This window comes from Anomaloglossus baeobatrachus, chromosome 5 (genome assembly GCF_048569485.1).
Source record: "Anomaloglossus baeobatrachus isolate aAnoBae1 chromosome 5, aAnoBae1.hap1, whole genome shotgun sequence".
Classification (NCBI taxonomy): domain Eukaryota; kingdom Metazoa; phylum Chordata; class Amphibia; order Anura; family Aromobatidae; genus Anomaloglossus; species Anomaloglossus baeobatrachus.
The window spans coordinates 91288580-91315176 of NC_134357.1; the positions used below are offsets into that span (position 1 = coordinate 91288580).

A 26597-nucleotide genomic window follows, 5' to 3' on the forward strand; every position below is an offset into this window, starting at 1 on the left:
ACAACATCGCCTGGACCCGTCACACGGACTTACCTTCCCTGCGACGTCGCTGTGACCGGCGAACCGCCTCCTTTCTAAGGGGGGCGGTTCGTTAAGCGTCACAGAGACGTCACAGCAGCGTCACTGAACCGCCGCCCAATAGAAGCGGAGGGGCGGAGATGAGCGGGACGAACTTCACGCCCACCTCCTTCCTTCCGCATTGTGGCCGGGAGGCAGGTAAGGAGAGCTTCCTCGTTCCTGCGGTGTCACACGGAGCGATGTGTGCTGCCGCAGGAACGAGGAACAACTTCGTTACTGTTGCAGTAACGATATTTGAGAATGGACCCCCATGTCACCGATGAGCGATTTTGCACATTTTTGTGACGATGCAAAATCGCTCATAGGTGTCACATGCAACGGCATCGCTACAGCGGCCAGATGTGCGTCACAAAATCCGTGACCCCAACGAGATTGCTGTAGCGATCTTGTAGCGTGTAAAGCCCATGTCGCACAACCGATGGGGGCGGGTACGCACGATGGCGACATTGGTACCGATATTGCAGTGTGTAAAGAGGCCTTTAGTGTTCCTTTTGAACCAGGTAAAATAAGTACCGACAGACAAAACCAGTCCTGGACAGGAATCACTTAAGGCCACTTTACACACAACGACATTGCTAATGAGATGTCGTTGGGGTCACGGAATTTGTGACGCACATCCGGCCTTCTTAACGACGTCGTTGGGTGTGAAACGCACGAACGACCGTTAACGATCAAAATTACTTACCTTATCGTTGATCGTTGACGCGTCGTTCAAATTCCAATTATCATTGCTGTTGCAGGACGCAGGTTGTTAGTCATTCCTGCGGCAGCACACATCGCTATGTGTGACACCGCAGGAACGAGGAACATCACCGTACCTGCGGCCGCCGGCAATGAGGAAGGAAGGAGGTGGGCGGGATGTTCCGCCCGTTCATCTCCGCCCCTCCGCTTCTATTGGGCGGCCGCTAAGTGACGTCGCTGTGACACCGCACGAACCACCCCCTTAGAAAGGAGGCGGATCGCCGGCCACAGCGCCGTCGCCAGGCAGGTAAGTACGTGTGACCATTCCTAGCGATGTTGTGTGCCACGGGCAGCGATTTGCACGTGACGCATAACCGATGGGGGCGGGTGCTTTCACCAGCGACATCGATAGCGATATAACTGTGTGTAAAGTGCCCTTAAGATGTTAAGAAATCAGAGTACAAGACACAAGGAACAACTTTACCTTTTCATTCATTGTATTTTTCCTAAAGGAGGATTGTAACTACGGATTCCACGTAGTAAAATGTTTTATGGCAGTTAATCTAATGGCTATTTATTAACCTTCTTGGCACTTTGGAATTGACTGACTTGACTATTTTCATGCCTAATTTTTAATAACTCTTCTTACTAAAACTCATTCAGAATTTATTTATACTGGATTTACTTTTGTAACAAAGACATTAGAAATGTGACAAATAAAGAAATAAAATGAACACCACCAAAGGAACAAATAGTCTACATTGCAGGGATGTAATGCTTTATAAAACATATATTATATTATTATCTTTTCTGATTATTCAAACATAGTCCAGTCAGCGTAATCTGCTAGTGACAAATTCAACCAATTTTTAAGAACAGTTTGTAGGATATGGGTCATAGGAGCATGCAACAATGTAGTAAAAAAATATGAATGTGCAGAAAATTAGCAATTTGCAGCTCAGTAAAAAAAAAAAAAAAAGATGGCCGGCAATAAAGCACGATGTAGTAAAATGTCCTCCAGGTTACTTTTGACTTTAGCGGTGAAAATCAGCACAATAAAATTGCCAGGGGCTCGGTCACACTTTGGTGATGATATTTTTCTAGTTATGATTAACTACGGTATGTCATGCAACACGGTGCAAACAGGACTTTTTTTTATCTTATGTTTCCATTACATTATCAGACATATCGGCCAGGCGGCCAGAGTAGAGTACGGCACGGAATTATCCAGAGCAATCATGTACTATTTTATCCAACAGCGGAAGTTGTAATACAAAGTCTACCTGCCATGAGCCAAACTATCACAGCTTTATGTACTTTTTAGGTTCCTTTGATACACTACTTTCACAAATAAATTAATATAAATATATCTATTTATGTATATATATATGTATATATATATATATATATATATATATATATATATAAAAGTATATCACAAAAGCGAGTACACCCCTTACATTATTGGCAGTATTTTACAATATCTTTTCATGGGACAACACTGAAGATATGACACTTTGATAAAATGTAAAGTGTACAGCTTCTATAACAGTGCAAATTTGGTGTGCCCTCTAAATAACTCAACACACAGCTATTACTGTCTAAACCGCTGGTAACAAAAGTGAGTACACCACAAAAGTGAAAATTACCAAATTGTGCCCAATTAGTCATTTTCCTTCCTCAGTGTCATGTGACTAATTAGTGTTACAAAGTATCAGGTGTGACTAAGGAGCAGGTATGTTACATTTTGTGTTATCGCCCATACTGGTCAGTGGAAGTTCAACATGGCACTTGATGGCAAAGAATTCTCTGATGATCTGAAAAAACTGATCCTCTACATCAGGGTTCCCCAACTCCAGTCCTCGAGGGCCGCCAACAGTGCATGTTTTCAGGATTTCCTTAGCATTGCATGGGTGTTGTAATCACCGTACCTGCGACCGCCGGCAATGAGGAAGGAAGGAGGTGCGCGGGATGTTCCGCCCGTTCATCTCCGCCCCTCCGCTTCTATTGGGCGGCCACTTAGTGACGTCGCTGTGACACCGCACGAACCACCCCCTTAGAAAGGAGGCGGATCGCCGGCCACAGCGACGTCAACTGTGCAGGTGATTAAATTATGCATATTATATTATTTATTAAACATGTGCAATACTAAGGATATCCTGCACTGTTGGCGGCCCTTGAAGACTGGAATTGGGGACACATGCTCTACATAAAGATGGCCTGGGCTATAAGAAGATTGCCAACACCCTGAACCTGAGCTGCAGCATGGTGGCCAAGACTATACAGCAGTTTAACAAGACAGGTTCCACTCAAAACAGGCCTCGCCATGGTCAACCAAAGAAGTTAAGTATACGTGTATACGTGCTCAGCATTATATCCAGAAGTTGTCTTTTCAAAATAGATGTATGAGTGCAGCTAGCATTGCTGCAGTGGTAAAGGTGTGGGGAGGTAAGCCTATAAGTGCTCAGACCATACGCCACACACTGCATCAAATTAGTCTTCATTGCTGTCATCCCAGAAAAATGCCTCTTCTAAAGATGATGCACAAGAAAGCCCGTAAACAGTTTGCTGAAATCAAGCAGACTAAGGACGTGGATTACTGGAACCATGTCCTGTGGTCTGATGAGACCAAGATAATCTTATTTGGTTTTCAGATGGTGCCAAGTGTGTGTGGCAGCAACCAGGAGAGGAGTAGAAAGACAAGTGTGTCCTGCCTACAGTCAAGCATGATGGTGGGAGTGTTACGGTTTGGGGTTGCATGAGTGCTGCTGGCTGTGGGTCGCTACAGTTCATTGAGGGAACCATGAATGCCAACATATACTATGACATACTGAGACAGAGTATGATCCCTTCCCTTTGGAAACTGGGCCTAAAGGCAGTATTCCAACATAATGACCCCAAACACACCTCCAAGATGACCACTGCATTGCTAAAGAAACTGAGGGTAAAGGTGCTTGACTGGCCAATCATTCCTCCAGACATAAACCATATATCGTTATATATGTTTGAATTAACCTTTCCTATGTGCTGTCACTGACATACGGAGATTTCTTTCCCTTTCGGAGCCCTCCACTAACTTTATATTATCATGATGATACTTTTTTAAGCCTTTCGGTATGTTGTTGTATTCAATAAAAATAATGATATTTTTGCGAATATAGAACTCCATGTCTGTTTCTTACACATTTTTGTGAATAAACCATATTGAGCATCTGTGTGGCATCTTCCAATGGAGGAGCGCAAAGTCTCTAACATCTACCAGCTCTGTGATGCCGTCATGGAGGATGGAAGAGGATCCAGTGGCTCCTGTGAAGCTCTAGTGAACTCCATGCCCAAGAGAGTTAACGCAGTGCTTGAAAATAATGGTGACTACACAAAATATTGACACTTTGGTTCACAATTTGTCCATTTTCAATTAGGGGTGTACTCACTTTTGTTGCCAGTGGTTTTGACATTACTAGCTGTGTGTTGAGTTATTTAGAGGACACCAAATTTTCCCTGTCATACCAGCTGTACACTGACTACTTTACATTGTATCTAACTGTCTTATCTTCAGTGTTGTTGTAGCGCCCCTGAGACTGGTCGCTACAGGGTATATCATTATATCCTCCCCGGGCAGGAAGATATTAATCTGGTAAATTCTACACACACCTCACACCACCATACAGCAGGGAGAAGCAGTCACTAGGTAAGGGTTAACAATGTTTCTACACACACACACACACACGCACACACACACACACACACACACACACACACACACTTCCTGGCAGACGCCAGGTGGCCTCCACTAATTAGTTCAAGAGTGGTTGCCATAGCAACTTGCAAAAGTCGGGGCATGAGCAGTTAGGCTGCTTTCACTCCTCCGGTTTTAGCAGAGCCGGCCAATCCGGCTCTAAAACCTATGCAACGGATGCGGATCCCTTTGCATACGTTTTTGACATGCGACCCATCCGGATTTTGCCGTTTGCGGCATGCTACTGAGCATGCGCAGTGGAAAAAACGCATGCGGCAGCCGGATGCGGTGTTTGCTGCAGGACGCCGCATGCGGCGTCCATAGGCATGTATTGCAAATCGCGCCGCATCGGCCGGATGCGGTGCAATGCGTTTTTTTTGCCTGACCAAAAAATGTGCCAGGCAACGTTCCATCCGGCCTCCACATTGGCTAAATCTGCCGCATACGGCAAAAAATGGACCAAACGCAAGCCCATGCGGCACATTTCGGCACTAATGTAAGTCTATGCAAAAAAAATCGCAACCGGCGGCAATAAAAACCCGGTTGCGGTTTTTCTGCAAAGCGCTGGATTGTGCCGCACAGGAAAAACCGGAGGTGTGAAAGCAGCCTTAGGAGAAGAGAACATTACAGTTTCACTTTTAGCCAGGCAGAACAAGCTTGGAAACGAGACAGAGCAGACGCACGGTGTGTAGCTCCCTGAAGGGAGGCTGTCAGGCCTTCAGGGAGGCAGAACAGAGCTGTCTGGATGTACCACCAAACAGACAGCACAACCAAGCTGGGGCCAGTGACACCTAGAGAGACGGGACCCGGCACTTGTAATCGTGGACTAAAAGGGGAGCAGTCGCCAGAGCACGGGACTGAGCACAGGAGAGGTACAGAGCCCCAGTTCGAGTGGCCGCGGCGCGGCAGCAGAGAGGGAGCCTGGGGAGATGGGAACGAGGTACGACCCACGAGAGGCCCAGGTTGCCGCCCTGTACGGGCCAGGACCGGGGGAGAGTACAGAGTTGTGCATGGAGAAGAAAGGACACAGATTACCAAACCGGATCCAGGCTCTGACCTGCCCAGGAAGCGACTGGAGTCTCTGGTGGCGAGGACCAGCACCCGGGGTGCGATACCACCTGAGCCAGTAAATAAAGTGACTGGAACCCGCACCTGGTTACTCTGTGAGTAACTTCCGCCACCCTGCGCTCCGGCGCTCCCGTAGGCTACCGCTCCTGTTCTCACCAACCTCCCGGGGTACCCTGCTCCACCCGTGGGGAGCGATACCATCTCAGCTGCACATAACACCTGCCCCGGAGAGAGACTGTGCAGCGGCGGCTACTTCCCGGCCACATACTGGGGGTTGCGCTGCGAAGCATCCCCATTCCCCATCCAGTACTGCCCCTGGGAGAGGACTAGTCGCAGGAAGGGTTGGCGGCGGAGGAGGCCGAGACCCCAGTCACCGCTGCAACCGGTGATACGCTTCCCAGGGGCCCGTCACCCTCATTCCATCCCCATCTATATTGGACACTTGTCCGTTTGCTGTTTTTGTTTTTCATGTAGCCGACGGGGTCACGGAACTGTACCCTAAGGCCCCGTGGTACGCTACATTGCCCCATGAAAAGATCAATAAATTATTTACAAAAATGTGTGGGTGTACTTACTTTTGTGATATACTGTTTATACATAACAAGCATTAAAAAGTAGAGGTCATGTGGATGGAGGTTGAGCACAAATTAGAGGTATGTCAGCAGAGACAGCATTTGAGTGTTTCATAGATACTTTTTGTTTTGATTATATAACACCTTGTAGGAAAAACAAATAAAATACAAGGTAATTCCTTATTTTTACAAAGAATTGGCAGGAAAAAAAAAGCATGAGAATACATGGCATAGAGCAACACATCAATTGAAGCGATGGAAAATCAGTGGCTCAACCTTGAATCTTGACCTTGAAATAACATTGACTTTTTCACCTTTCCAAAAAGTGCATAAAATAGGTAACATTTCAAGAACATTGTTGGTAACATGGGTGATCTCAAATGGAATTACTCTATATATCTCATGGAAATAACTATACTGTATTGAAGGTTATATTCTGTAGTGGAAAACTGCACCATATGACCTGCCCAATAGGCTAATATGTAATGCAACAACATATGTAGAACATTTATTTACATGTTGCCCCTGCTGCACTCCTCCACTTGGCACAAAAGATTAAAGGGGTTGTCTGTGACTTTAACAATGATGACCTATCCTTTGGAAAGGTCATCAATGTCTGATCGGTGGGGTGCGATACCTGGCACCCCCTGCCTATTAGCTGTTACTGGACTTTAACATTGACGACCTATACTTAGCAAAGATCACCAATATCTGATCGGTGGGGGTGCAACATCCAGTACCAATTACCACTGCCGATCACAAGTTTCCAGTGCTACCGGAACTACTCAGTTGTAGAGCTACAGAGTATGGCTGCATCATCTGTATAGTGACCATGGCTAGTTCTTCATATCCACCCCCTATCCAAATCAATAGGGGGTGGATTGTAATACCTAGCCGCAGCCACTATTCAGTTGATGAAGCGTGCAGCTCCGCAACTGAATAGTTCCAGCTGGCGGCGGCACTAGCAACTGCTGATTAATGGCGATGCCAGGTGTTGCACACCAGTCGATCAGAACTTCATAACCTTTCCTAAGGATAGGTCATCAATGTTAAACTCCCAGACAACCTTTTTAAATATATTACATTCAGATAACTTGTGTATATGGGAAAAAAAAATAAAAAATTCACCTGGACATACAGCAGCTGAAATAAGTATTGAACACATCACCAATTTTATTAAGTAAATATATTTCTAAAGCAGATATTGACAAGAAATTCTCATCAGATGCTGGTAATAACCCACACAGGCAAAGTAATCAAACCATACGCTGATGAGCAAAAGGGTAACAATGTTTTGAACTTTTGTCTTTCAGGCTCCATATCGCACAGTAACAACACAGTGACATGAGAAGAACCTGCATAACTAATCATATGCTAAAGAGTTGGAAGTCAAATTTATGTATGAGATAGCCAAGATGATTGTCTATAAAATGAAGGTAATCTCACGTTCAAAGCTGTAGTGGATGGTGAAATATGGAGCCTTAAAGTCAAGTTAAGTTATGTGTAATAACTCAAAATGACACAGAGAAAAATATTGAACACATGAAGAAGGAGAGGTACAAAAACCCATGGAAAATTATGACATCAGCTGAAATCTAAAAGTAATTAGAAAGCAAATCTGCCACTCAGTGAAAAAAAAATGTGCTGGTTCAACTGATGGTCTATGAAGAAGTGTCTGATTACTAAGGTGCCACACAAGAAACATCTCATGATGGGTAAAACGAGTGTGCTATCTCAAGACCTTCCCAGCTTTATTGTTTCAAAACATACTGATGTTTGTTGCAGAAGAATTTACAAACTACTAAAGGTTCCAGTGAGCACTGTTGGGGTTTATAATCTGGAAGTGGAAATAATGTCATTTCAGCATAAACCAGCCTCAACCAGCTGCTCCCCACAAGATTTCAGTCAGAGGAGTGAAATCAATTATCAGGAGAGATGTCCAAGTGCCAGGAACTACAAAAAGACTTGGAATCAGCAGGTACAATTGTTTCAAAGAAAACATAAGTAATGCATTCAACCTCCATGACCTGTATGCACGCTCATCATGCAAGACTCCATTGCTGAACAGAAAGCAGGTTCAAGTACTTTTGAAGTTTGCTCAGCAACATGTAGACAAGCCTGTGAAATACTGGGAGAATATAGTCTGGTTAGATTAAACCAAAATGGATCTCTTTTACACATCATGTTTGGAGTCAAAAAGGCACTGCACATCACCCCAAAAACACCATACCAATAGTACCAATAGTGAAGTTTCGAGGTGGGAACATCGTGGTATGAGGCTGTTTTACATCACACGGCACTGGCAAACTTCATATGACTGAAGGAAGGATGAATGGACAAATGTACTGAGATATTCCTGATAAAAATCTGCTGCTATGTACTAGGATGATGAATTTTAAACTTTCAGCAAGACAATATTGTGAAACACAGCAAAGGAAACTCTCAGTTGGATTCAGAGAAAGAAAATAAAGCTGCTAGAATGGCTGAGCCAATCACCTGATCTTGATCCAATAGAAAATGTATGGAAGGACCTAAAGCTCAGTGTTCATAGAAGGAGCCCATGGAACCTTCAGGATATGAAGAGCGATTGTGTGGGAAAATGGGCCCAAATCTCCCATGAGCAATGAATACAACTAGTTTCTCTATACAGGAGGCATCGTGAAGCTGTGCCCACCAACAAAAGCTTTTGTACGAATTATTAAATAAGTTTCAGTAAATGTGTTCAATACTTTTTCCCTCTGTCAGTTCTCATTATTACACATAACTGTGTGGATTGGATGGGTTGTTACCAACATTTGGTGAGAACCTCATGTTAATAGCACCTTTAGAAATATTTTTACTTAGAAAATTGGTGACGACTTCAATACTTATTTCAGCCGCTGTATATTACTTTTACAATGGTAGTAGAAGCTAGAATGTATATTGAGAAATTTGCTTTTTCAGGATGTTCACTGGTAAAGGAAATGCAAACTAAGAGCAAATTCAGGACAAAACAGCAAACAGCAGGCTTACACTTACATCACAGGCTATAGAAGGATGTTTAATCAATACCTGACTCATTCAAATGACCTGAGATGGAAATAATGCATCAGTCAATCCGAGTGCATGTACATATACCTTAGTATGTAGATATAAATTGGGCAGATTAAACAAAAATATATGACATTCTGGAACAAGTTTCATAAAGAAGTCACACACTATTCACCAAATTTTTACGTGTCAGATAGTTTTCAAAAGTGTGTAGAAAAGGGGAGTCCTAAAATGCGCGTAATTTAATAATGACGTTCAACACAATTTGGACACAAAAAAAAAATCGGTGTTATAGAAGTTGTTCACTACTTTAACATTGATGTAGGATAGGCCATCAATGTCTGATCGGTTGGGGTCTGACATCTCTGCCGATCAGCTGTTATCGGTGCTGGCTTTGGCAGGAGGTGGCTGGAAATGCTTAGTTCTAGAGATGCCCGTCTTCAGATAATGACCAGGTACTGTACATTTGCCTCCTATTCAAATCAATAGGAGGTGGATGTGCAGTACCCGGCTGTGGCCACTATCAGAAGACGCCGCAGCTGTAAAGGGTGCTTTACATGCTGCAACATCGCTAGCGATTGCTAGCAATGTCGCGAGCAATAGCACCCGCCCCCGTCGGTGGTGCGATATGTGGTGATCGCTGCCGTAGCGAACATTATCGCTACGGCAGCGTCACACGCACATACCTTGTCAGCGACGTCGCTGTGACCGCCGAACAATGCCTCCCTCAACGTGGAGGTGCATTCGGCGTCATAGCGACGTCACTGCGGCGTCACTAAGCGGCCGTCCAATAGAAGCGGAGGGGCGGAGATGAGCGGCCGGAACATCCCGCCCACCTCTTTCCTTCCTCATTGCCGGAGGAGGCAGGTAAGGAGATGTTCGTCGTTCCTGCGGTGTCACACATAGCGATGTGTGCTGCCGCAGGAACGACAAACAACCTCGTTACTCACCTGACAACGATATTTGGTGTTTGGACGACCTCGCCAACACCAACGATTTTTACCACTTTTGCGATCGTTGAAGGTCGCTCATACGTGTTACACGCTGCGATGTCGCTAACGACACCAGATGTGCGTCACAAACACCGTGACCCCGACGATAAATCGTTAGCGATATCGCAGCGTGTAAAGCACCCTTAAAACTCACCATTTTTGGCCACCTGCTGCTGCCGCCGGCACAGGAAGCAGCTGATCGGTGGGGGTGCCGAGTGTTGGACCCCGGCTGATCAAACATTGATGACCTATCCTAGGAATAGTCTATCAATGTAAAAGTAGTGGACAACCTCTTAGGTAATCCAGCCAAGAGGCGGCATGAGAAGTATCTTAACATATCTATAAACATGCAACAAATCTATTACGAACCATGAACCATGGTGATATTTTTCTGTCTGCCTGGTCTAGTATTAAGCCTAAAGACATTATTAACAAATCTCAGTGTCGTTTATGAAATATAATGCAAAATATAAGAGCAGTCTTCCAATTTAGGAAGTTTCTAATATTCCTTTTTATTTCACGGCAATCTTAAATCTTAATCTGACAGATGCTGAATCCCCAAAGCCAAGAATGGTCACCATTAAAATTGCCATATGGTTGAAATCTGCTTTGGTTCTGTCTCTGTCCGACGCTCTTAGGCCGGCTTTGCACACTACGACATCGCAGCTGCGATGTCGGTGGGGTGAAATCGAAAGTGACGCACATCCGGCGTCACTTGCGATGTCATAGTGTGTAAAACCTTATTGATACGATGAACGAGCGCAAAAGCGTCATTATCGTATCCTCACAGAGAGAGGTAGAAACCGGGTTCTTCAAAGCCGCGCCAATGATCACCAGCCAAAGGATCAGATCAATGAAGCTTTATTGTTGCATCGGTCTACGAGTTTCAGGAGCCCTGCTCCCTTCCTCAGGACCATCAGATACAAGCATACATCAATTTTGAGATTTGATGTATGCTTGTATCTGATGGTCCTGAGGAAGGGAGCAGGGCTCCTGAAACTCGTAGACCGATGCAACAATAAAGCTTCATTGATCTGATCCTTTGGCTGGTGATCATTGGCGCGGCTTTGAAGAACCCGGTTTCTACCTCTCTCTGTTATCTGCCGCTTTGGGTTGCTGCTGCCGTGGTCAAATTTTACGTGTGATTACAGTGGTTGTGACTCTCATAACCACATTTGGTGAGTAGTATTGATCCCCCATCCTATACCCCTACATACAAGGGTAAGACCCTATTGCGCTTTATTTTTCCACAGCTTCTTCTATTATCGTATCATCGGTGTAGTCTCCGACATTTCCATAATGCCGGTGCAGCGACAGGTACGATGTTGTTCCTCGTTCCTGCGGCAGCACACATCGCTGTGTGTAAAGCCACAGGAGCGAGGAACATCACCCAACCTGCATCCCGGCTGCTATGAGAAGGAAGGAGGTGGGTGGAATGTTTACATCCTGCTCATCTCCGCCCCTCCGCTGCTATTGGCCGCCTGCCGTGTGACATCGCTGTGACGCCGCACGACCTGCCCCCTTAGAAAGGAGGCGGTTCGTCGGCCAGAGCGACGTCACAGGACAGGTGAGTACATGTGAAGCTGGCGTAGCGATAATGTTCGCAACGCCTGCAAACACAAGATATCGCAGCTGCGACGGGGGCGGGGACTATCGCACTCGACATCGAGGCATCGGCATGCAATGTCGTAATTTGCAAAGCCCGCCTTAGATTGGCTGTGTAAATATCAGAGCAGTCCTAGCAGTTCTGCATTACCGCCATTTCTTTCATAAACAAGGGAACTCATAAAGATGTGTGCTATTGTTTTCTCTTGTATTTCTGTCTATTAACTGTGGGAAAAGTGAATTTTCAAGTAGGATGAATATTTAAAGGGGTTGTTCACTACTTTCACAATGACAGCCTATCCTCAGGATAGGTCATCAATGTCTGATCGGCTAGTTTCTGACACCCCGCACCTCCGTCAATCAGCTGTTCTCGTTCCTGGCGGCAGCAGGCAGCCAAAAATGCTCTGTTTCGGAGCTGCTCCATCTTCTGATAGAGGCTGCGGCCGGGTACTGCACATCCAGCCTTCTATTGATTAGTATGGGAGGCAGATCTGCAGTACCCGGCCACAGCTGCTATAAGAAGACGGAGCAGCGCCAGAACTGAGCATTTCCAGCTGCCTCCTGCTGCCGCTGGGACCGAGATCAGTTGATCGGCAGAGGTGCGGGGCTGTCAGATATTGATGACCTATCCTAAGAATAGGCCATCAATGTCAAAGTAGTGGAAAACCCCTTTAATTCTAAAAGAATGTGTTTATAGTCAGTAAGACATGTCTTAGGGGTACTTTGCACATTGCGACATCGCTAGCATCGGCTAGCGATGTCCAGCGCGATAGTATCCACCCCCATCGCACATGCGATATCTTGTGATTGCTGCCGTAGCGAACATTATTGCTACGGCAACTTCACACGCACATACCTAGTCGGCGTCGTCGCTGTGACTGCCGAACAATCCCTCCTTCAAGGGGGAGGTGCGTGCGGCGTCACCGCGACATCACTAAGCGGCCGGCCAATAGAAGCGGAGGGGCGGAGATGAGCGGGGCGTAACATCCCGCCCACCTCCTTCCTTCCGCATTGCCGTCGGGACGCAGGTAAGGAGATGTTTGTCGTTCCAGCGGCTTCACACACAGCGATGTGTGACGCCGCTGGAGCGACAAACAACATCATACCTCCAGCAGGAGCGACATTAAGTAAATGAACGACATGACACAGATCAGCGATTTTTTACTGTTTCACGCTCATTCATCGTCGCTCCTAGGATTTACACATTGCGATGTCGCTACCGGCACCGGATGTGCGTCTCAACAACCGTGACCCCAACAATATTTCGGTAGCGATGTCGCAACGTGCAAAGTACCCCTTACTGTATCTATATTTGCAGAGTGGAATATTTCTTTAAAGCACCACTCCAGGTTGTTTTTTTTAGCGCTGGAGTTGTGCTTTAAATCTAAGGCGGGCTTTGCACACTGCGACATCGCAGCCCGATGCTGCGATGCCGAGTGCGATAGTGCCCGCCCCCGTCGCAGCAGCGATATATGGTGATAGCTGGCGTAGCGAAAATTATCGCTACGCCAGCTTCACACACACACTCACCTGCCGTGCGACGTCCCTGTGGCCGGCGGCCCGCCTCCTTGTTAAGGGGGCGGGTCGTGCGGCGTCACTGTGACGTCACACGGCAGGCGGCCAATCGGAGCGGAGGGGCGGAGATGAGCAGGATGTAAACATCCTGCCCATCTCTTTCCTTCCGCATATCCTACGGAAGCCGCAGTGAGGCCGGTAGGAGATGTTCCTCGCTCCTGCGGCTTCACACACAGCGATGTGTGCTGCCGCAGGAGCGAGGAACAACATCGGACCGTCGCGTCAGCGTAATCATGGATTACGCCGACGCTGCACCGATGATACGATAACGACGCTTTTGCGCTCGTTAATCGTATCATCTAGGCTTTACACACTGCGATGTCGCATGCGATGCCGGAAGTGCGTCATTTTCAATTTGACCCCACCGACATCGCACCTGCGATGTCGCAGTGTGCAAAGCCCGCCTTAGTCCCCTGCCCCTGGTCTTATACTGATCTTCCAACGTCTTCACCTTTTTTAGGCGTTGCTCCAGTCCCGTGGCACTATTTTGTGCAGCAACTTCTCACTGACTGGAGGTCAGAAGCTATGTGATAAGCTCTCAATACATGTCTATGAGAGCCAAAACAAGGCTAGAACAAGGCTCTGATAGACTTGTATTGAGTTGTGACTTCCGGCATCGAAGGCTGAGTGTAGGATCGGGGGCAAGGAACTTAAATTTAAACCATCACTTCAGCGGAGAAATAAAAAAACGCTGGAGTGGTGCTTTAATGGTTTTGTACTATTAGGGGGACCCTGTGAATATGCCACTAATCCACATTAGGGCATAAAGACAGCTATTTGCCAGGTCACAGTGCTTTAGGAAAAAGGGGCTCTTGTTCTGAACCTTATCATACCTATGGTATATATTACAAGGTCTACCATCTGCCTCAGTGCTGTGTACGACATTACCCCTGCTCCAGCAAAGTGAGGCTGCTTCTGGAATCAAGAAAAGGTAGAGAAGGAAACTGTCCAGATCTAGATATTAGCGAGACTACGGTATAATTGAGGATACACAGACACCAATACCTGATCTAATCTGTCATTATTTCATATTGGAAGCCGGAGAAGGATGCCGTAACCCACCAGCAGCAGATGCTATGTATGGAGGTCTACTACTTTCCATCAACCCACTTTTGTAATACAGGAGACATATGGATGATGTATGTATACATATATACAGACTCTCAATACTGACTGAATAAAAGAGAACATTGCCTATAATTACGGTAGTATTTCCTTTGGTAACTGATAGTTTCACAGAAAAAAGGAGAAAAGGTCCCTATGCGCTTTCAATAGTGGTCAGGCTCATTTACCCATGATCGATTCCTGTCGATCACACATATACACATGTGCATTGGGGTTTGGCCAGACAAGCATATGCTTTCAATCGCTGGTGGACACATATTGAAGAAGGCCCCTGTGGAGAACAATTTATGGGCCTTTTGCAGTCCAATAGCTCATCATGATGCACAATTCCACCTGCTTTAGGAGTGAAAATGCCCCACCCCAACACTTGGGCCTCCTCTATGTGGCTGCACAGGCTGCACCAATGATATGTCCACCCCTACTGTCAATGAGGGGAAGGGAGAAGCCACTATCAGATACTTTTTTAATCGGTTTACATGTATGTAGGACAGTAGAATATAGTATTGAATTCAGCATTCTCGATCCCTTCTTTCCCATGACTTCATCTGTCAGGGAAGAGTTGAGCGGCCCCCTATACCTATGCAGGTTATGTGCGGGGTGCCTGTCCTAGTGGAGGAACCAACTAATGCAACTGTGACTACAAGGAATTGCAAAAGTTAAACAAGATGAAATCGAATTTTTCAATTTTGACTTTTTAAATATATATATATGTTGATAATCATATTAAATTGCGGAGGGTTTTATAAAGTCATCACTTATCAGAAAAAGTATTTCTAAAGACCGCTTATTATATGCTAATGAGGCCAGCGACTAGTTGCAAGGGCATTATTTCCCTTGGCTAGTTGGCCCCCTTAGTGGGCGTACTAACATGCTAATACAAGTAAAATATATCTTTGTACCGTGTTATAACATGCTAATGAATGCGCAGTGTCAGAGGCATGGTCGCTCTCACCTCTCTGCTGCCACTGCTGGTTTTCAGCTTTGACGGCTTTTCGACGCTGCGGTGGCAGCAGAGAGGTGAGAGTGACCATGCCTCTGACACTGCGCATTCATTAGCATGTTATATGCTAAGGGGTCGACTAGCCAAGGGAAATAAATCCCTTGTGTCTAGTCACTGGCCTCATTAGCATATCATAAATGATCTTTAGAAATAATTTTTCTAAAGATCCCTTTATCTATGCTACTAGATGCCGGGACAGTTAGGCAGGGATTAGCAATATGCACCTAGAACTGCTCATGGTTCTGTGTGCATATTGCACCTGACAGGTGCCCTTTAACTTATTGCTGAAGCTGAAGGATTCGAAAACGTATAGAACGAGATGTTAAAGAAACATGAAAAAACGTATCCTTCTGACTGATGCCACTTATCACTGATAGACAATCCCTTGAAAAAAAAGTACACCGTAGTTTAATTTATATTAGGTTTTTTTGTTTGTTTTTCAAGGATAGTATTAAATTGTATTGAATTCTACCATGAAAATTGTATAACTAAACCCAATACAAACTTTACATTTCATACTCATATTAGCTATGGACTTTTAGATCTGAATTAGGAACTTTTTCATACTGTCTGACCTGACAACCGCACACGAAAAGTTCTCAGACTTTAAGGCCGCTTTACACGCTGCGATCTTATTAGTGAGATTGCTAGCGTGCGTACCCGCCCCCATCGTTTGTGCATCACGGGCAAATCACTGCACATGGCGCACAAAATCGCTCGGATCCGTCACATTACTTACCTGCCTAGCGACGTCACTGTGATCGGCGAACCGCTTCTTTTCTAAGGGGGCGGTTCGTTCGGCGTCACAGTGATGTCACTAAGCGGCCGCCCAATAGAAGCGGAGGGGCGGAGATGAGCGGGACGTAACATCCCGCCCACCTCCTTCCTTCCTCATTGCCGGCGGCCGCAGGTAAGGTGAGGTTCCTCGTTTTTGCGGTGTCACACATAGCGATGTGTGCTGCCGCAGGAACGACGAACACCATCGTAACTGCAGCAGCAACGATAATTGGGAATAGGGGAGCATGTCAACGATTAACGAGTTTGAACAATTTTGCGACCTTTTTCGATCGCACGTAAATGTCACACGCAACGACATCGCTAAAGCGGCCGGATGTGCGTCACGAATTCCGGGACCCCTACGACATCGCTTTAGCGATGTCACTGCGTGTAAAGCGGCCTTTAGTGTAAAACCTATAAATTGTAATGCCACAAGACCCCCCCCCACCTTATCATGTTGTTTTGCAATGAGAGATCTTTGCACCCTATAAAACTGAAGTCTTCATTTGTCCAGTATAACAAGTTCACAGTGCCTAATGATACTATTGTCCAATTAGTATGATATATCTTCACACCGACCATTGAAAGTGCTGCTGACATGTTTCAGAGGGTATTTGTCTTCCCTGTTAAACAGAGCGCAATTAAAAAATGTATTCAGACAAGAACAAAAATTGCTACAACCCAAGCCAGAAAGATCCCACCGGTCCGTCCCGGGTGGTCACCCCACCTTAAGTCTCTGTTCACATTACTGCTCCTCTCCACTCTTGGGTTTCCATTAGGTTTTCATTGCAAGAACAAAATAGTCTGTGTGCTATTGTTTTATTTAATGAATGAAAACTCGACAGTCAACAGGATCCACCAGGATCTGCTAAGAACCGTATCACATTGTATCCATCATAGCTGTAATGAGAAGCTACTGTGTGTCAAGAGTGTGAACAGAGCCTTAATATTTTGAGACGAGGCTGTCAAAATTTGGACTGGATTGCCAAAAAAATTTATTTTTGCTGTTTTTATAGCAAAAATAGAAAAAAAAATGCTGAAATAAAAAATAAAAATACCTTTAAAAATATATATATGTGCCACAAAATAATAAAAGAAATACCTACACGTACAAGAGAACGAGCTAAACATTAGACTAACCGGGACTAATATCTCATTCTTTGGGCAATGAGAAGGATCGATACTTTTTATGGCTAGAATTGTTTCCCTCTCATAATCCTCGTGCCATTGAAAACCATAACTGCCTTTACAAGCCCTTTCTTCCCATTATGAAACCTGATAGAATATAATGAGAAATAAAATAGCCAATTTATTTCAGGCTATGAAAGTCATTTGCAATTCTCCATATATATATGTATATATATATATATATATATATATATATATATATATATATACAAGCATGCATATGTACAGTAGACAGAAATAGAGATATGAGATAGATAGATGGAGGGATAGCTAATGGATAGATAGATAGACAGATAGACGGATAGATGGTTGGATGGATAGATAGATAGATAGATAGATAGATGGGGGATAGATAATGGATGAATAGATAGATAGAGGGATAGATAATGGATAGATGGCTAGATAGATAGACGGATAGATGGTTGGATGGACAGATAGATAGATAGATAGATAGGGGGATAGATAATGGATGGATAGATAGATAGATAGATAGGGGGATAGATAATGGATGGATAGATAGATAGATAGATAGATAGAGGGATAGATAATGGATAGATGGATAGATAGATAGACGGATAGATGGTTGGATGGACAGATAGATAGATAGATAGATAGGGGGATAGATAATGGATGGATAGATAGATAGATAGATAGGGGGATAGATAATGGATAGATAGATAGATAGATAGAGGGATATATAATGGATAGATGGATAGATAGATAGACGGATAGATGGTTGGATAGATAGATAGATATATAGATAATGGATGGATAGATAGGTAGATAGAGGGATAGATAGATAGTTGGATGGATAGTTAAATTATTGATTGATAGAGGGATAGATGGTTGGATGGCTAGATAGATAGATAATGGATGGATAGATAGATAGATAGGTAGATAGCGGGATAGATAGATAGTTGGATGGATGGTTTAATGATTGATTGATATGGGATAGATAGCTAGAGGTTATAGATAGATCGCTAGATAGATAGATCGATAGATAGAGGGATAGATAGATAGATATTTGGATGAATTGATAGATGATTGGCAGATAGATATGGTATAGATAGATAGAGAGATAATAGATACATGGATAGATATATAGATAGATGATAGAGGGATAGATGGATAGATGAATGGATAGACAGGTGATTGATTGATTGATTGATAGATAGATAGATACATAGTTGGATGGATGGATGAATAGATAGATAGATAATAGATAGATAAATAGATAGAGGGATAGCTGGATAGATAGATAGTGGATGGATAGACAGATAATTGATAGATATGGGATAGATGGATAGAGATAATAGACAGATCTAAGATAGATAGATAGATAGATAGATAGATACATAGTTGGATGGATGAATAGATAGATAGATAGTGGATGGATGGATAGACAGATGATTGATAGATATGGGATAGATGGATAGAAATAATAGATCTAGGATAGATAGATAGATAGATATAGATGATACACAAGATGTGACTAGTTACAGTACCCTTGGCTCTTGCACACAATACCACAGTCATATAAATGCAATCTACCACCTGTGTTCCTAATTCTAGCATGGTGGTGAGAGGCTGATCACTTTCCATTAACGTCTCTGTTGTCTTCTTGGTCAGAGTTGGGCTCTAAATAAAAATGACAGTACATTAAATGATTTTCACAGGAGCTGCCACTCCATGTTATAGAGAAACAACATGAGCCAGGTTATAATCTAGACTCAATTTGAGAGAATTTGGATTGCGGTGACCAATCCTATCCCTTGCCTTGCACTGCCACACATCTACTTTCTGGGAAAATGCATAGGCTGGTGAACTTCCAACTGTAATGCACCAACGCTAAGAAGACAATATAAATACTTTACCGCTCAGTGATGGAGGACACATATTTTTACTCAATTTTAACTGAATTGACATCGATAATAATCATTAAGTAATTGCGTAATAAGACTCTATAATTAATTCTACTGCTCCTATGAATACTGCATCATTTACACTGACATACAATAGATTTCATTGTTTTTTATTTTATTTTTTACTATATCATCAGAACAAAGCTTTGATACACACAGGTGTGTCAGGAAATCTGACTGTCTGCAACTGCGCCAATGAATGAAACGCTCCCAGTGATCCACAAATGGACTACTTCCATGGTTAGAGGGGGACATATTAATTTCAGTCTGGAATACTAATGTTCTAAAGACTATGGAAAGAGTTGAAGGATTTTTATGACTCTGCTACACCACATTGAGTGCCAGTGGAGTGCAGATGCTTAGCAGCATTTCTTGACTCCTAGCCCAGAATCCTGTAGGATCATCTGTCCATGGTCCTGAAATTGCACAGCTTACCTTCAAGCTTCCCCTCCCCCCCATGACACCCCCATAATATAAAACACCTTAGCTCTTCATTATCTTTGGATCTGATAACAGAAGTATATATTTGTAAACAATCCACATCCTGTAAATATGATACACTCCAAGCCAGCTGGCAGGAGCATCATCACTGGGGCAGAGCAGAAGACCCATTTGTAAGCATGCTTTGCATGAACAGAGCTGCATGGTGTAAATTGAAATACTGCAATGCAAATCACCCACAGCTTTGCAAGCAAAAAGGGGAGAGGAGAATCAATAGCTGGCAGCATCTCTAGGTGATCCAGCCTGTGTCCATAGATTGGGAGACATTTCTATTTTCTTAGCTGTGTGCATATTGGGGGATCTATTGTTCTCAGTGTCTGGACACATATGACTGTACACATGCAATGCTACAATGTGGAGAATAAGGATTATATAGAGCTGCCTCTTACCGTCCCTCTCACACAGCTGAATAGATTCCAGGCTCAGGTTCTTGATCATTTCCTCACAGGGGCTGTTGGGGCTGTTGATGTGTTGACTCAGGCGTGGTACCTCCATGTTGTGTCTGGAAATGTGGATATACTGTATCTATTCTTGAATGGTGGATTTAAAGCCCTGGCTGAATCTCCCTGCTTCCCTCAGCTGTCTCAGAGGTGCCTTGCAGTGCCTGGGTCTGGCTGGAAGAGGAGGAGGCGGTGTCCAGCCAGCTGAATGGCTCCTACATGGGCAGAGAGAAGGAGTGTCACCAGCACAGCAGCAGCAGCAGGGCAGAGAAGGAGTGTCACCAGCACAGCAGCAGCAACAGCACAGGCTGAGCTCAGAAGAAGGGGGTGGGGGAAACAGTCCACAAGGGCTGATGACTTGTGAGTCTTTGCTGCAGATCCTTGACTCCCTCATTCATGAAGGCTGCAGCAAGGCTGGATCAAGCAAGCTCTTATGTAATAGGCTTCATCCAGTGCAAGCTAAAGCTGTCACACAGATCAGCCCCCTGATGATAGCATGCACAGAGGATTCCTGGGGGAGATATTAGGTAGGGAAGGAGATATTAGGTAGGGATGGAGATATTAGGTAGGGATGGAGATATTAGGTAGGGATGGAGATATTGGGTAGGGATGGAGATATTAGGTAGGGATGGAGATATTAGGTAGGGATGAAGATAGGTAGGGATGGAGATATTAGGTAGGGATGGAGATATTAGGTAGGGATGGAGATATTAGGTAGGGATGAAGATAGGTAGGGATGGAGATATTAGGTAGGGATGGAGATATTAGGTAGGGATGGAGATATTAGGTAGAGATGGAGATATTAGGTAGGGATGGAGATATTAGGTAGGGATGGAGATATTAGGTAGGGATGGAGATATTAGGTAGGCATGGGGATATTAGGTAGGGATGGAGATATTAGGTAGGGATGGAGATATTAGGTAGGGATGGAGATATTAGGTAGAGATGGAGATATTAGGTAGGGATGGAGATATTAGGTAGGGATGGAGATATTAGGTAGGGATGGGGATATTAGGTAGGGATGGGGATATTAGGTAGGGATGGAGATATTAGGTAGGGATGGAGATATTAGGTAGGGATGGAGATATTAGGTAGGGATGGAGATATAAGGTAGGGATGGAGTTATTAGGTAGGGATGGAGATATTAGGTAGAGATGGAGATATTAGGTAGAGATGGAGATGTTAGGTAGGAATGGCGATATTAGGTAGGGATGGAGATATTAGGTAGAGATGGAGATATTAGGTAGGGATGGAGATATTAGGTAGGGATGGAGATATTAGGTAGGGATGGAGATATTAGGTAGAGATGGAGATATTAGGTAGGGATGGAGATATTAGGTAGGGAAGGAGATATTAGGTAGGGATGGGGATATTAGGTAGGGATGGAGATATTAGGTAGGGATGGATATATTAGGTAGGGATGGATATATTAGGTAGGGATGGAGATATTAGGTAGGGATGGAGATATTAGGTAGGGATGGAGATATTAGGTAGGGATGGATATATTAGGTAGGGATGGGGATATTAGGTAGGGATGGAGATATTAGGTAGGGATGGAGATATTAGGTAGGGATGGAGATATTGTGTAGGGATGGAGATATTAGGTAGGGATGGAGATATTAGGTAGGGATGGAGATATTAGGTAGGGATGGAGATATTAGGTAGGGATGGAGATATTAGGTAGGGAAGGAGATATTAGGTAGGGATGGGGATATTAGGTAGGGATGGAGATATTAGGTAGGGATGGATATATTAGGTAGGGATGGATATATTAGGTAGGGATGGAGATATTAGGTAGGGATGGAGATATTAGGTAGGGATGGGGATTAGGTAGGGATGGAGATATTAGGTAGGGATGGAGATATTAGGTAGGGATGGAGATATTGTGTAGGGATGGGGATATTAGGTAGGGATGGAGATATTAGGTAGGGATGGAGATATTAGGTAGGGATGGATATATTAGGTAGGGATGGCGATATTAGGTAGGGATGGAGATATTAGGTAGGGATGGAGATATTAGGTAGGGATGGAGATATTGTGTAGGGATGGAGATATTAGGTAGGGATGGAGATATTAGGTAGGGATGGAGATATTAGGTAGGGATGTTGATATTAGGTAGGGATGGAGATATTAGGTAGGGATGGAGATATTAGGTAGGGATGGAGATATTAGGTAGGGATGGGGATATTAGGTAGGGATGGAGATATTAGGTAGGGATGAAGATGTTAGGTAGGGATGGAGATATTAGGTAGGGATGGAGATATTAGGTAGGGATGGGGATATTAGGTAGGGATGGAGATATTAGGTAGGGATGGGGATATTAGGTAGGGATGGAGATGTTAGGTAGGGATGGAGATGTTAGGTAGGGATGGAGATATTAGGTAGGGATGGAGATGTTAGGTAGGGATGGAGATATTAGGTAGGGATGGAGATATTAGGTAGGGATGGAGATATTAGGTAGGGATGGAGATGTTAGGTAGGGATGGAGATATTAGGTAGGGATGGAGATAATAGGTAGGGATGGAGATATTAGGTAGGGATGGAGATGTTAGGTAGGGATAGAGATGTTAGGTAGGGATGGAGATATTAGGTAGGGATGGAGATAATAGGTAGGGATGTCGATATTAGGTAGGGATGGAGATATTAGGTAGGGATGGAGATATTAGGTAGGGATGGAGATAATAGGTAGGGATGGAGATAATAGGTAGGGATGTCGATATTAGGTAGGGATGGAGATATTAGGTAAAGATGGAGATATTAGGTAGGGATGGAGATAATAGGTAGGGATGGAGATATTAGGTAGGGATGGAGATAATAGGTAGGGATGGGGATATTAGGTAGGGATGGAGATATTAGGTAGGGATGGGGATATTAGGTAGGGATGGAGATGTTAGGTAGGGATGGAGATGTTAGGTAGGGATGGAGATATTAGGTAGGGATGGAGATGTTAGGTAGGGATGGAGATATTAGGTAGGGATGGAGATAATAGGTAGGGATGGAGATATTAGGTAGGGATGGAGATGTTAGGTAGGGATAGAGATGTTAGGTAGGGATGGAGATATTAGGTAGGGATGGAGATAATAGGTAGGGATGTCGATATTAGGTAGGGATGGAGATATTAGGTAGGGATGGAGATATTAGGTAGGGATGGAGATAATAGGTAGGGATGGAGATAATAGGTAGGGATGTCGATATTAGGTAGGGATGGAGATATTAGGTAAAGATGGAGATATTAGGTAGGGATGGAGATAATAGGTAGGGATGGAGATATTAGGTAGGGATGGATATATTAGGTAGGGATGGATATATTAGGTAGGGATGGGGATATTAGGTAGGGATGGAGATATTAGGTAGGGATGGAGATATTAGGTAGGGATGGATATATTAGGTAGGGATGGGGATATTAGGTAGGGATGGAGATATTAGGTAGGGATGGAGATATTAGGTAGGGATGGAGATATTAGGTAGGGATGGAGATATTAGGTAGGGATGGATATATTAGGTAGGGATGGAGATATTAGGTAGGGATGGAGATATTAGGTAGGGATGGGGATATTAGGTAGGGATGGTGATATTAGGTAGGGATGGAGATATTAGGTAGGGATGGAGATATTGTGTAGGGATGGGGATATTAGGTAGGGATGGAGATATTAGGTAGGGATGGAGATATTAGGTAGGGATGGATATATTAGGTAGGGATGGGGATATTAGGTAGGGATGGAGATATTAGGTAGGGATGGAGATATTAGGTAGGGATGGAGATATTGTGTAGGGATGGAGATATTAGGTAGGGATGGAGATATTAGGTAGGGATGTTGATATTAGGTAGGGATGGAGATATTAGGTACGGATGGAGATATTAGGTAGGGATGGAGATATTAGGTAGGGATGGGGATATTAGGTAGGGATGGAGATATTAGGTAGGGATGAAGATGTTAGGTAGGGATGGAGATATTAGGTAGGGATGGAGATATTAGGTAGGGATGGAGATATTAGGTAGGGATGGAGATATTAGGTAGGGATGAAGATGTTAGGTAGGGATGGAGATATTAGGTAGGGATGGGGATATTAGGTAGGGATGGAGATATTAGGTAGGGATGGGGATATTAGGTAGGGATGGAGATGTTAGGTAGGGATGGAGATGTTAGGTAGGGATGGAGATATTAGGTAGGGATGGAGATGTTAGGTAGGGATGGAGATATTAGGTAGGGATGGAGATATTAGGTAGGGATGGCGATATTAGGTAGGGATGGAGATGTTAGGTAGGGATGTAGATATTAGGTAGGGATGGAGATAATAGGTAGGGATGGAGATATTAGGTAGGGATGGAGATGTTAGGTAGGGATAGAGATGTTAGGTAGAGATGGAGATATTAGGTAGGGATGGAGATAATAGGTAGGGATGTCGATATTAGGTAGGGATGGAGATATTAGGTAGGGATGGAGATATTAGGTAGGGATGGAGATAATAGGTAGGGATGGAGATAATAGGTAGGGATGTCGATATTAGGTAGGGATGGAGATATTAGGTAAAGATGGAGATATTAGGTAGGGATGGAGATAATAGGTAGGGATGGAGATATTAGTTAGGGATGGAGATAATAGGTAGGGATGGAGATATTAGGTAGGGATGGAGATATTAGGTAAAGATGGAGATATTAGGTAAAGATGGAGATATTAGGTAGGGATGGAGATATTAGGTAAAGATGGAGATATTAGGTAGGGATGGAGATGTTAGGTAGGGATGGAGATATTAGGTAGGGATGGAGATAATAGGTAGGGATGTCGATATTAGGTAGGGATGGAGATATTAGGTAAAGATGGAGATATTAGGTAGGGATGGAGATATTAGGTAAAGATGGAGATTTTAGGTAGGGATGGAGATATTAGGTAGAGATGGAGATATTAGGTAGGGATGAAGATATTAGGTAGGGATGGAGATATTAGGTAGGGATGGAGATATTAGGTAAAGATGGAGATATTAGGTAGGGATGGAGATATTAGGTAAAGATGGAGATATTAGGTAGGGATGGAGATATTAGGTAAAGATGGAGATATTAGGTAGGGATGGAGATATTAGGTAGGGATGGAGATATTAGGTAGGGATGGAGATATTAGGTAGGGATGGAGATATTAGGTAGGGATGGAGATATTAGGTAAAGATGGAGATATTAGGTAGGGATGGAGATATTAGGTAAAGATGGAGATATTAGGTAGGGATGGAGATATTAGGTAAAGATGGAGATATTAGGTAGGGATGGAGATATTAGGTAGGGATGAAGATATTAGGTAGGGATGGAGATATTAGGTAGGGATGGAGATATTAGGTAAAGATGGAGATATTAGGTAGGGATGGAGATATTAGGTAAAGATGGAGATATTAGGTAGGGATGGAGATATTAGGTAAAGATGGAGATATTAGGTAGGGATGGAGATATTAGGTAGGGATGAAGATATTAGGTAGGGATGGAGATATTAGGTAGGGATGGAGATATTAGGTAGGGATGGAGATATTAGGTAGGGATGGAGATATTAGGTAGAGATGGAGCTATTAGGTAGGGTGGACATAAGGTCCATTTATAAGACGTGAGCAATTGCCGCCTAATGGGATTGTTAGAATGGTGGCATTCATCATGTAAACGGCCATTTACAGGTTTGCGTATCCACAATCAATGTTTATTACATTTCCGACCCATTTTAACATGGCTAATTACGGTATAGGCGGAGTCATGATTTTTAATTGCTGTTTTCCCCTCATTCTACATTATAGAAATAAAGGGGTTGTCCACACGGCAAAATGATTATAAGAATAGTGTAACGCCTGCCTGGATCCACAGACTCAGACTGGCTGTAATGGACAGGCTAGAGGGAAGCCACTCACCAAGCAGGACCCCCAGAACCCTGAAAGCCTTTAACCCCTATACAGGGATTTGGAATTACACAGGGCCCTGGAGATCACTTCCTGTGGAAGGCTGCAGCCCGGAGAGTAGTCATCAGGCAGGGTCAAACCAAGAATTGCAGAACAGGGAGAGAATCGGAGGCAAGGACATAATCAGCAAACGAAGCAGAGGTCAAATCCGGATCGGGCAGCGAGGTACATAAACGACAGGCAGGAGGGTAGTCAGAACACAAGCAGAGATCAGCACACAGAAATCACTATACAAATAACACAGGAACCAGGAATTCAAATTATATCTTGCAGTGGTCACATGACAGGAGGGGAATAAGAAGGGCATGGTGTCTTCCCATTGGCTGCAGGTGAATGATGGCAACTTCAGCTGGAAGACACACGCCACCTACAGTCAGCC

The 26597-nt window shown here is 44.0% G+C and overlaps 1 protein-coding gene across 1 annotated transcript in view; it reads right to left on the reverse strand.

Annotated features, from left to right (window-relative positions):
- PHYHIPL (phytanoyl-CoA 2-hydroxylase interacting protein like) overlaps positions 1-20626 on the reverse strand; it is a 204119-nt gene extending 183493 nt beyond the window's left edge. The window contains exon 1 of the mRNA XM_075348705.1: positions 20240-20626. Within this exon, the coding sequence (XP_075204820.1) occupies positions 20240-20345 (106 nt within the window). The 5' untranslated portion in view covers positions 20346-20626. The remainder of the gene's footprint in view (positions 1-20239) is intronic.
- Between the last annotated feature and the right edge of the window lie 5971 nt (positions 20627-26597).